At 46.9% G+C, this 13,098-nt stretch overlaps 1 protein-coding gene across 1 annotated transcript; it reads right to left on the reverse strand.

Moving 5' to 3' along the window:
• Positions 1–8: 8 nt before the first annotated feature.
• Positions 9–13,091, reverse strand: GL50803_00113592 (uncharacterized protein; the record flags this gene model as incomplete). Its single annotated transcript, XM_038045663.1, has 1 exon — positions 9–13,091. One exon carries the CDS (start codon positions 13,089–13,091, stop codon positions 9–11), a length of 13,083 nt encoding a protein of 4,360 aa, XP_037901799.1.
• Between the last annotated feature and the right edge of the window lie 7 nt (positions 13,092–13,098).

The raw sequence follows: 13,098 nt of genomic DNA on the forward strand, positions 1-13,098 counted from the left end.
TTCTACTTCTACGTCCGAGGCTGCTGCTCAAATAAGTTCTTAATAAACAGAGCCAATAGTAGCTGTCGCCTCAAATGAACGTCTGCAGAGGAGAGTATCTCCGAAACAGGTAGTATTTGCATGCAGAGATCGAGCATCTCATTCATCTTTTTCATCAAGGAGGAAGATGGCATGCTCCTGTTTTCAATATAGGTTCTGCGCAGCTCAAACGCATAGTAATATGCTTGACTAAGGAAGAACGCAGCGCAATCTTTACCCACTCTAACGATCATATGGTAGTCAATATCGTTCTTTTTGGTCTGCACGACCTGCTCGAACTTTTTACAAAAGGCCTGTAGTACAGAGAAAGCATTGTCTTCTAAGGCACCTAGAATTCCGGACCACTTACTAGTTATATGATTAATCCTAGTTATCAAGATATTGCGTTGTATCATCAGCTCGTCTTCACGCAGAGGCTGCTCACGGATGAGACTCATGTATCCCAGGGCGTATTGCCAACTATCTTCGGTAAGGGGTTTTTCAAAGAACAGATTGTCTTGGGAGTAAAGACCTGCTATATGTTCAAACAAAGCCCGCTCCGAGCCTTCTAAGTTATTCTTTTTGTTGACTACGCTGGGAAACAATTTGTTGAGAAGCTTAAGGATCACAGATAACGTTTCTTTATATGAGGAGACAGACAATTCATCTCCAGAGGACTTGGTTGGCATTGCAGCAGCATTGCTCGAGTATCCGATTGATTCCCATCCTGCTCCAAAGGGCGATGCATTGGAGTGCAGCTGTGAGTAACTTCTTTGGGGAGTAATTCCAAAGTGAGACGGGGGTTGAGCCTGATAATACGGCATATTGAGATAAGGCGATGAGCTCTGGTATCCCAGATGGTCCTGGTTGAGAGTGTGGTACTGCCCAGGACGCAGTTGAGATTCTGGAGCGCTTGCAGCCCGTGCTCCTGCTAGAGGGTATTGCTGAGTAAGTAGTCGCTGGTGCATGAGGGATCCCTGTTCCGCTTGATATGACATGCTTGCCGGTCCATAGCCATTGGAGTGGGGATACGCACCGGTTCTCATTGTAAAAGGATCATACCGGGTAGGCGGCGGATACGTCTGGGAGTGTACCCCCGGATAACGTGGTGCTGGAAGCATGTCAGTTCTTTGGTAGGGCTCCATTCCTCTGCCCTGTCTGCCATAGTATCTGTTGCCTCCCACCGCCCCATACGGAGCTCTTGGTCCCCCCGGTGCCCCCTGCGGATACTGAAGCTTTTCTTGGGGATAAGCCGTTGCATCGTGGTACTCTCCTGGTTGTCTATGAGACTGTGGGGCGCTACTAGGTCCGAATTGACCGATTCTTGGACCCATCTGGTAAGGAGGAGTAGGGCCAGAGGTCCCCGGCGTGTGCGTGTACCCAGTGGGCGTAGGCATGGCTCCAAAAGCGGTTGGTTGCGTGCATGTAGTCTGTATAGAGGGAGAATAGGGTGGTACGTCTACGCTGAATATTTCGTTGAGACGGTTTTCTGGATGTGCTTTCAAAGCTATAAGCCGTACATGGCTCCTAGAAGCCTGCATAATATTGCGGGATATGTCTATTACACTGTTCAAGTCGTGATTGTAATACTGCTCGTTGAGATTGCTTAGTAGTATGCGCTCCGTGGCAAGACCATAGATCAAGAGCCGATGCCTCTCTTTAATAAACTCTGCTGTTACAGGGACGCGAATAGCCTGCAGGATTGATGGCCACCTATCCTTGATAAGAGCCGAAAACTGCTTGATGGCAAATGTGATCTGTTCTGAACTGGGTACTCGTCTGAGACGCTGCAGTAGATCGAAGTTGAAGAGAAACTCATCTGAAAATAGTGGCACCACAGCCTGCCATGGTATAGCATGCACATAGTACGCGTTCCATCGCTCCTTCAAGACAGGATGGAGCTTGACATCACATCGTTGAGTGAGAGTATGGGTGGGGAACAAGAGATTGCACGTGTCGGTGTTGGTACACGCATTGGGGAACTTATTATAGGCTTTTTCGAGCATGAGCGTAAGTTGCTGGAATATGGGGAGGAGGATCTTGGCTAGCTGGATAGGATTTGTGGTGTGCGAACAGTTGTACTCCTTCTTATCCATCAGAAGCTGCTGATACTTACCCCGGTATCGAACGTACGCATGTAGGACCTTCAAATCAGACAATTTTGACCACGCGGAGTGAATCAGCTCCGCCACTGTCATCACAATCTTTATATCTTCCTCTGCTACCTGCGGAGCGGGGCTAGCCTTGAGAGCGGCGATATCGTGCAAGTTGAGTCCAAATTTTTCGAGAAACTCAATCTTGCAATAGGTAAGGTACAACCAACAATTCTTAAGGTCTGTAAGCCCGTATTCCTGGACGGTGAAGAGCGACCTCATTGTCAAGGGCGTTGAATAGTAGCGGCTGGCATAGGTAGGATCCATCATGCAGTCGTACATATAATCGACATACTCTATCATTAGGTCAATTGCGCAGGCGCTTGGATGAATTCTAAGAACATATTGCTTGATGGTACTGAAGCTTTGCTGTAACGTCCCCTGTTGTCCGTAGTATTGAGAGCTACGAGATGGTAGCATCCTCGGGTTTATCAAAGAACTTGCCTGAGTATGCGAGTTAGTGGTGTAGTAAAATGGGGGTAAGTAGTAAGAGATGTTCCATAGTAGTCTATATGCTAAGGCGGCAGGTGAGCATGCGACGTCATTGATGGCCGCAGTCTCTGGAGAAACAGGTTCCTGTAGGCCTTCATTGGAGGTGTTGGCAGTGTCGGCCTCTGGATTGCTTGCTGCCCTTGGGGTGGTGAGATTTTGAAGAGAGAAGTCTTCAATGTACTGATTGCAGCATTGAAGCCAGTAATTCTCTACCACAGGGACTTGCTGGATGCCACGGGAAAAGACAGTGGCATACTTTGATCCCGTGTTACACAGACACCAATCGAATGAAAATAATAGATAGTTATACCGCACAGAAAGTTCTTTCAGCTTTCCTTGCAAAATTCGAAGCAGGTAAAGATCGTGTGTGGCCTTACTTATGTCTGTGTTCTGAACATATGGCCGTAACTCATCTGGTAGCTTGCGGCACTTCTTGACCATAAGCCAGAGTATCTGTAGGAAAGTAACGGAGGCCCGTAGGATAGTGCTAACGGGAAGAGAACGATCCTTAGTTGTCATAAGGAGATATGTGCGAATAATATTCTCATACATCTCCAAGGGCGTTGTCCCAAGTCCCACACCAATGGACATTATAATCTCGATCAGAAGCTGCCTGTTGTGTTCTGGAATCAGAGTCTCAAAGTCACTGACAAGGGACTCGATCTTCTGTTGCTCTACGCTATCGGTGACTAGCCCCGACACCATAAAGTTACTCGACATCAGGGCAGACAGTATAGTATGCTCCTTCATGCTTATGCCGGACACCGGATCCTGAAGAAATACCGCAAGTAGATCCTGTTGGCCAGCCTCTCTCTGAGGGATATACATGTAATTGACTAAGTACCTTAGAAAGAAGGAATCTAAATCTGTGTGGTCATCGGGGAAACGATAAGGCTCATAAATATAATCGAACAGTCCCCCGTGTAGATATGTTCCGCCAACTACAAGAAACCTCTCGGCCATGTGGAGACGGGCTCGTTGTTTTGGAGTACTGTCGCTTTGTTCGCCTAAGCTAAGGTAGCTCCCATCAATCGGCGTTGATTGGTCACGCGACGCAGTGGAAGGTAACTCGCTAGAAGATCCTTGGGGCAATGGTACAAAGTCCCCCAGTGCAACTGAGAGAGTGTTTTGCACTTTGGAGAAGGCTATCTGGGGGTAGAAGATGCTGTTCTGGTTGTCCATGGGATAGGCCCGCATGAGCAGCATCCTAATGGTTCTAAGCACCACATGTAGGAGAACTTTCGTAGGAATTGGAGCAAGCCCTTGGAGCGTCGCTTGAGGTAGCAACGCGGGAGTGCTTGTAGTTTTAGAATAGATAGCATTATCCTTAAATAAGTCCAACTGGATCTTGCTTGTGGCAGGAGTTAGAACCATACGGTTATAGGTTTCTGCGATCATATGCGCTGATAATACAGAATTAAGTGCAGGAGACGTGCTGGCACCGTTGTCCACTACCGACGGCTGCACCAGAGAATTGCTTTTATCCTGGTGTCCTGTGCGCTCTACCAGTCCCGGATGAGTAGAACTAATAGAAGACAGATCCAGTGAGTTCATTAGTGGCGAGTCATAGATATGAAGATTGGCCGTCGAGAACCGCTCCACATAGAGATTCTCAGTTGCCGGAAGCTGCTTGAGGGAGTCCTGTTCTAACCCGTTGTTTGTAATGCTTACTGATGACGTATATCGGAGACTGCATTCCGCAGCTGGAGCCTCATCTGTGGCTTCAAGCTGGGGCTTCATTATAGAATGAGGATAGGGATGGACATTGGCAATCCCATAGCGGCGTTGTTCGAAGGGTCGCGGCCTATTGCTTGTTGCACTAGCAGATGGTGAACACAACTTTTGCATAAAGGTCTCAGATATACTATTGCACAAGACTTTGGGCGCGCCATCTTCTGAGGCAGACTGTATTAACGCGAGATAGTCCTGATTTGCTGATATTTCATAATGATAGACACCAAAAGCTAATCGGTAAATCCATGAATAGTCACAGGAAAAGAGCGTGGTGAAAGAATCCACTGTGAGAAGGCCATCTTGGGCATACGCGTGAACGTACTGATTCAGTAGTGTAGTGTCCACCAGCGCTAGAGGCGAGCTCATTGAGATGGTACGGATCTTTGCGCGAACCAGTCTGTGGATGTAGACGAGCTGAGGAGTAAATTGTATGGTACCTAAGTCGGTCAAGGCATGAGCAACGCTGAACTCCAACGTGCTGAAAGTCCTGAAAAGCTCTTGGCAAAGATCTGGTCCTTGCGTCCAACGCAGAGGTAAAGCTACGGAGTCTTCGTTCTCTAGGTAAAGCGAGATAAGCTGAGGAACATTAGTGAAAAAGTGGTAAATGAGCAGGTTATCAGCAATGACGTTTGTAGAGCTATATAAGCTTCCCTTGAAAAGATACTCGTTGGACCTACATAATTCGCTAGTATGTAAGAGCTTGCACGGGTGAACTCCATTATACGCTAGAATTATGCTACTAAATTGTAATAGAAGATGTAAATAACAAGGCGATTCAGGACCCAAGACTAAAGAGTGGCCATAGAGGAAGGTGTGCTTAAGCATAAACGCCAAAAAAGAAGCGTCGTCCTTCAGCGTAGATGCAGTATATGAGTACTCATGTCCTCTGGGCCCCCTGGGATCAAGCAGAAAGGCGGGAATGTCGGCAAGAAGCAGACGAAGGATGACGTAGTATTTAAAGAATATAGAGTTATATCCTAGGGAAGCGAACACGAGGTTGCTGTCGATTGTCTTCAGAAGTGTGTGAAGCACTGTGCCTGTAATGTCGTACATCTTCAGCCAGTTCTCTGAAAAGACTTTCTTGCATAGGTTGCAGTGACGAAGAAGCCCTCGTAAGGACGAGTAAATGGGGTATAACGTGTACGGAATGGCAAAGTCCATGGCTGCACATATTGTTTTGTGCCTAAACAGCGCATATGTCTTGGCTAATGCCCGAGAGTACTCTGTCACCGTGGACTGCAGTGTATTCTTTTTGATATGCGCAGAAAAGAAGCTTGTCAAGATGTGCAGTACAGCCCTGTTTCCTATGCGATCAAAGGGGTGGCTTGTCTGGCAAGAGGTGCTCAGCTTTCGTTGTAAAGACATGAACTGTATGTGGATGCTCTCTTGACCGTCTAAAGATGCGACTGTTGTATATAACAGATGGTTCAATAGCTCACAAACCGCCCGGCCGTAAAGAATATACTCATACCTATATACTAGATGCCCGTACTCATTGGCGATGTCGCTTCTTGTCGTTTTAGCAAAGTAGAGACAGGGGACCTGAAGCTCTGAGACACAGCCGACACACTTCTTTGAAAGAATATAGGAGTACGCAGCACTCACGTATGCAAGGGCGTACTCCTCCAGAACAAAAGCTGGTGTGCCGTGATGTAGCATATTCCTCTTCAGAAGCCCGTCTATCGTGAGGTATACATTAGATGCTAAAGTTTGTGGGAGCCCAGCCTCTTCTATACACTGTAGACAAAGACTCTCATGCTCATTAGCGCCGCAGTACGACAGACACGTTAAGTTCGATTGGTAAACACCATCCGATAGTATCGTGCTTTGGCTTTCAAGAGACGATTCCTGATAGAGCTTACACTGTCTAAAAACAGTTTGAGAGTTAGGTGTGATAATGTGCTGCGGGTTGACTGACGGTTTGTTGTCGAGCTGGCATGCTTGAACGAGGACCTTGACATCCTTCGTGTTTAGATTTGGAGTGGCAAGAAGCCCTGGATCAAACAGCTTCTGACAAATGAAGCAATAATACAGTAGTGAGTTGTCTAAACTGGGATAGCTTAAATCTTTGTTACTTCTAGGGAGAGAAAACATAGCAGATGAATCGGCGGCGACGGGTTGCACTCCGTACTGCTTTAGCAGCTTACGCTTCTCAGCAGACAAGTCCGCATCCAGCTCTCGAGTGCAGATGTTGTGGCATTCTTGGCATACTGGAAAGGACTTATCTAGGGTATATAGAGGTGTTAAAACGGATGAGTAACCATTGATGTAGTGCTGGACACTACTAGACTCTTTGAAAGTGTCTACAAAGCCCGCGGATGCTGGCAACATCCGAGGAATGGTGTGCGAAGAAGGATTCATGGAATAGAAGTCCAGTTTTGGCGGTATCGGCGGTTGGATGCTGAGGTTGAAAATATTCTGCATCGATGCAACCGTCACTTGCATGTCTGTTTGACCCTGGGAGTGCTCAACAGACCCGTCGAAATACGTGTAGAGAAACTCCGTAGGCGTCAACGTGGGGCCTTCAGGCTTTCGAAATAGTCTACCCATCTTGCTAAATAGGGGCGCGTTGATTGACGAGGTCCCAACTACGTTGCCAGAAATAACAGAAAACGCGGGTGATCCACGAAAGACATCTGGAGCTGCAGGCTCCTCCGCCCCGTCGTCAACAGAGCCTAGTTCTACTGAAGCTCCTGCGCTGCTCGGCGCTGGTCGAGTCCGCAGCTTCGATGGTCCTGCTACGTCTTTTGCTCTCACTGACGTGTTCAGAGAGTCCACCGGGCTGCTTACATCGTTGGAAAACGAAGAATCTCTATGAGATATAGTAGCAACGGTAGGGGACCCGGCATAATATATGTAAAACGGTGTTGGGTCAAAGACTATTTTCAGAGACTCATAACTCATGCCAGCCGATTGTGGTCCACGGTCTTTTCTTTTGAGTATTTTGGGACTCTGATGATGCTCTCTATATACGGCTTTTGTCTGCGTGACAGAGGTCAGAGAATGCGATCGTAGAAGGCTCTCGTCAGTCTTACTCTTGCATGCTTGTACCATGTCTCTGAGTGTCGCTTTCACATTCATGAACAAGTACTGAATGGCCCCCTGTAAGAGCAAATCACAATCAAGCCAGGCACTGACCGTTCGTCGGACTAGCGGATCTATAAGATAAAGGCTCTGGGGCTTCAGATTTAAGCATGTATCAGTGAGCTTGGACATCTGGTTGCCAATGTTCGCCTGGTGTTGCTGGAAGGAGGTACAGCTTGCATGCACACAGACTCGTACAAGCTCATGCGTGGAAAACTTAAGAAGACTCTCCTGTAAAGATCTATTGCTGAGATCTGCTTTCCGTGTGCCTTGCTTTAAGTCTATGGCTGCACATGTATCAGCAATATAGTCTCTCAATACTATAGATAGGGAATGAACCTCTCCATATAGTACGTGGGTTGATTGAAACTGAATCGAGAATAGCGAATCCTCGAGCGAATGCTGGCAAAGATTCTGAAGGATGTATGGTGGCGACACAGAGTGTGGGGAGCTTTTTGATAATACCTGGTAGTCGTAGCAGAGCTTAGTGAATAGGTGGGCCATAGGCCTGGTACTAACAAATGGCATAGCAGCCAATAGGCTGGTGAAATCATAACCAGCAGGCACTGGTTTGTTCTTACCCCTTATTACCGGGGGCGTAGTCTGTGAACAGGCCTCGCTGAAAGCAAGTAGCATGAGCAGCAGCGTCTCTGGAACGACAGACACAACAAGGTCACTGGTTAAATTATCTGAAGCAGTTGTGCCTGCATTGCCTACTGCGTCCCTTATGTGTTGATAGTATGCCGGATAGGGAGCACCACTGCCAGTATCACCATTGCTGTTGGAGCAGTTAGCTTGTAGTTCTACTGCCTCTAAATCTGGTACGAAGATAGAGTCGAAAAACACCGAAAGAAGCAAACGATTGAGTGCGTAAGTAGCAAGCTTGCGCATACTAAACGTGTCGTCGTCTGCATTTGATATCGATGCCAAAAGGCGTTCAGAGACAGTCTTTTCGATAGTAGCAGATGTAAGCATGGTCAACACGTCCACCACAGTAATCCTTCCCGAATAGACATACCGGAGAAACACAAGGGTAGGCTTCACCATAATATCAGGAACAAGGTACACCAGTGCAGTCTTTGTCCGGATAAAGATGGCCTGCGAAATAGCGTTAGAAAGCCCGGCTGCCTTTGCAAGCTTTACAGAGTGATCTGAGAAAAGCACACCCTGACACATAAACGCACTTGTCAATGCAGAGATCTGAAGAGCTCTTGACTGGGCGAGGTGCAAAGAATACACTACGAGGGAGTCAAAAAAAGCGTGCTCATTAATGTCAGCAAAGCCCGACGGATCCAGTTTAAAGTGCTTATTATATTCCTCACCGAGGCTTAGGCACGCATCTGTCCAGAGATAAATTAATAGCTGGAAGACGGCGTAACGAGCAACGGTGATGTATAATGGGTAGGATATTTTTGCCAGCGTATTCGGAACTTCTATCTCAAGATACCGCTTAAGCAGGGCTGGGCGAGAGTCATCGAAAATCACACGCCTAACGTTGGCGTCAATATCGAGGAATGTTCGCTGCAGAATGATTTGATCGAAGGTCTGCTGCATAATAAATACAAAAGATGGCTGAATAGAAGGCCTAGATGACAGAAACTCCTGCAGTTCAGCACACATCTCGGTGCTGAACTTGGATACTGAAAGAAAGTCCAATTGAAGCGCCGACAGTCTACTTGCACCAGAGGACTCAGAAGATACCGATACACTGCTTGAAGATGTGTCTTTGGCTGTTAAGGCTTGAAGCTCACTCAGCTCTTGCTGCTGAATGTAATCGGGGTTGTGAGCAATTAAGCCGCAGCCACATACAAGTCCGCTGGAGCACCGCACAGTGTTTAAGACGCTGCTTGATGATACCGATTCAATACTTCTCCTCAGCACCGTAGATCCAAATGGGGTTAAGGCAACGTTAAGCTGTCTGAGAAGACTGGCTGGAATATGAAGCCTAGCTACTTCATCGTCCAAGTTGTACGCTTGTATGTGAAGAAACAGGACAGAAAAAATTCTGTACGGGGTGTGTCTAGAGACGGCGTCGGTTGCCTTCTGCTTGATGTCATTGTAAAACTCGGTGCACTTGCGCCTATACTCCTCTATAGTGGATATCTTCACTTGGTCACGTGGATAGCCTGCGAAATATATGCTCATGTTGCTAAGATGGCGCGACAGGTCAGTCGCCGTGTCAGCTGGCCTATTCTTCTCCCGTATATTTGTGAACACAGCCAGCTCTGCAGCGACTATCTGCGAGTGAACAGCCTCTGGCAGATAACCAGCGTCCAGAAAGTCTAGTAGTGCAAATGTGAGCATGATCTGAACAGGCTTTATAGCAGCGCTACTATCCATACCGAACATGGAACTTAAGGCCTCTGAAATCAACTGAAACGTCGACAGCAACGTGTTTTTGGGAATGTGAATTAAAAATGACAGAATGGTTAAGCCCGCATGGAACACATCCGCATCCATGGAGCTGAGCGACAGCAAAGCCTCTCTCAAAAGATCTATGGGGGCTTTCTCAGAGAGGCTAATGTTTGCTACTTTGGTAAGGGGCTCTGTAGTAAAGAGAGGGAACTCTTTACGCCCGGCAAAAAACCTGTATTTCGATGTAATGTTGTAACAACAATCAAGGTAATTGTACTGCTGCGGCGTCATCTCCAAAGCTTCCTCTACAAAGATGCTTTCAAAGGGGATTTGGGAGAACACGTCTAAAAGTCTCATTGCCGCCTGAAAAGAGGCCACAATAATATAAGCAGGGAGTTGCTGGCAGATACGTTTTATAGATAAGACCTGTTTGCCATTTCGTTGAAAGAGTACAGTATCCGATGGATTCATCTTCAGGTGTGGCTCCACAAAGGTCTGTGAGAGAGGCTCTTTGACTACCTCGAACTCATTAGATGTACCATCACTCTTGCAGGGCTTGATGTAATAGTTGTGACAATCTTCTAAGTAACCATCTAAATCTATTGCCTCTTGCAATCCGAGCTTTAAGGTAGCCGACGGTGAATTTGCTGATTGCTGAATATCATGAATTGCCTGCTCTTCCGGGAGCTTAGCATGTGCAACCCTTAATTTGAAATTGCACACATTACACCACACCCCCATAATAATAGAACACGCACACTTAGATATGGTCAAGACAGGCGAGCATGCGCTCCATCGTAATTGGTACCCTGTTTCGTTGAGGAGTTGCAGTCTCCGGGTAAAGTTTCCACTATTCTTTTGTGGCCACGTGGCACAGAGATGGTTGCCCTTTGCAGCATTCTTAAGGATGGCACGCTCGAGGGCGGTGTACTGTCGCAGATCTGAAGTGTTGCCACCGGTCTCTGGTCGTGCCTTAATAGTCTTGGTCTGAGATTTTCTAACAGCTGTGACAGCGCTCAGAGGTTGTTGCTTTAATACCCGAGGATCAGAGGGTTTCGAGGCCCGCTTTAATGCTTGCGATTTAAAGTTTGCACCAAAACCGCAAGAAAGAAGGGATTTAGCATCTAATGCACACAATTCGGGTGACGTCCTCGCCGCGGGAGCGCATCTATCCGCACTATCTTGATATAGAACTGAGGATATGATTTCTGCCGTAGAAACTCCTTGCGGAACCAAAACGTCTGCAACGCTGTCAGTCTGCCTAAGTGACCTAATAAACGAAGACAGAGAGTCTGAAACATTAGAAGACAAAACGGGGGACTGAAGCAGGTCAGACTCCTTCTTGATACGCGGGGGCCTGCCACGAGTAGGCGCGCTTTCTGTTACGACCAACTCCTCTGATAACTGATGCTGACACGGACAGTTATTAAGCTCACAGGTATCACACTCACTGGTCGTTCTTTTAGGTAGATCTGAAGATGTGGTAAAGATATATCGACGTATAAAATCTATGGATGCAGAATCACTCGAGCAGTAGAGAGCATATTGATTCAGCTGTATATTGGTGAGCTCGTTGCTCCAGTTAATAAGACGCTCATCAGTGCTAACAACGATCAAAATTGGTCGTTCTAAAGGTAAGAATGATGTGTATTCGTGGCTATCATCGCCACACCCCTCTTTATTATTGCTAGCCAGGATCTTCTGGACATTTGTTACAAATTCCGCCGGCGTAGAATTCATCGTCTCATGGATTGCAGGGTCCATTGGCTGAAATGATAGCTTTTCGCCCTTTTCGTGGTAGGGAACATTGTATTGGTATATCTTTGGAAACTTTCTTGTGCTACATCCATCTTGCTGTTGCTTTTCTTTCTCTAAGCTCTTGACAGACATGAAGTACGCAGCGTATGGAACTCGCCCAGAGGGTAGATTAGAGTCCCAGAAAGGGGTTGAATATGCCTTGCTGATAGTCGCATACTCGTTAAACTTAAGGAAAGTGCAGAACAGCTTTGTTGTGAGCGGATATGGTCCTCTCTTTGAACCGGTGGCGGCATCTGCACGTGACTCAATAACGCTGAACCACGAACTGCCCAGACAGTTATGGATCGCTCTTCCAAAGAACGGTCGAAACAGTCGGTAGATAGCTATGTTGGAGAGGATCTCGGATACGTTGGATGTTGATCTAAGAAAGAGAGAGTAGGGTATGTGTATTTTATACAACTGTTGGCTATCTATGAGAGGGATAATGCTCTGTGCCTTGTTGCGAATAGCAAAGAGTTCGAATAGTGTAGCGAAACTTGTACTGAAGATCTTACGGGCCAGGAAGAACGAGTTCCTGTAGCAACGGCAGGCCTTGGAAATGAGAAGGCAATTCTCTGTGTATATGTAGAAGTACAAAGCGTGTAAGCCATACGGAACAAAGAGGATGCGCTCCCAGAAACGTTCGCTGACCGACAGATTCTTCCAAGTTACAAGTCCATAGACATTAATAATTTCTTCTAACGTTGGTATGATTATTCCACGATGTGATTTCTCTCTAAGTGCATTGAAGCAACAGGAGTACTTCTGGATATTATAAATATATATCGGAGACGAACTAGACAAAGATGGGAGTATCGAGAAGGGCCAGGGATCGCTTGAGTTTGTAATGGTGCCAGCACTAGAAGTGGTGTGTTCAGGAGAGCTAAGAGCCTGATCAAAGTATATCGAGGAGACCTGTCCAAAGAAGCGCTGTTCTACGACGTCCAAGCTCAGCCCAGGACCGGATCCTTGCTTAGTGACAGGGTTGTACCACATATGAATCTTTTCAACCAAATAGATAAAGTTGGAGACGAATTTTACGTCGCCTTGAGTCAGCTCTTGCTGTGTGCTAGGGTCCAACTGGATGATTGGAGGCCGATAGTTTCTTTGCTCAATAGTAGACGGTGCACCAGCACCTCTTGGTGGGCTCATATTCATACCGGTAGAAAGCCTAGTTTCAATCTGCAAAATATAGTCCTTGAGGGCTCCCCCGAGAGCTGGGTATGTAAACCAACAGAAGTGCATGCTTGATAGGCCTGCTATCCCACAAAGATACTTGTGGTGCTCCAAAGACCCCTTTTCATCTTGAGTCGTCGACCCAACTGAAACCGCAGGGGACTTGGCCATAAGATGGCTGGCGTACTTCCCGATGGCCTCATTCACAAGCGGTTTGCTTTTTATAACGTACTTTATGTAGCTTTCAATGAGCTGGTTGGCACTAAGGGCCTCCCGTGGCATTTTTTAA

This window comes from Giardia intestinalis, chromosome 3 (assembly GCF_000002435.2).
Source record: "Giardia intestinalis strain WB C6 chromosome 3, whole genome shotgun sequence".
Classification (NCBI taxonomy): domain Eukaryota; phylum Fornicata; order Diplomonadida; family Hexamitidae; genus Giardia; species Giardia duodenalis.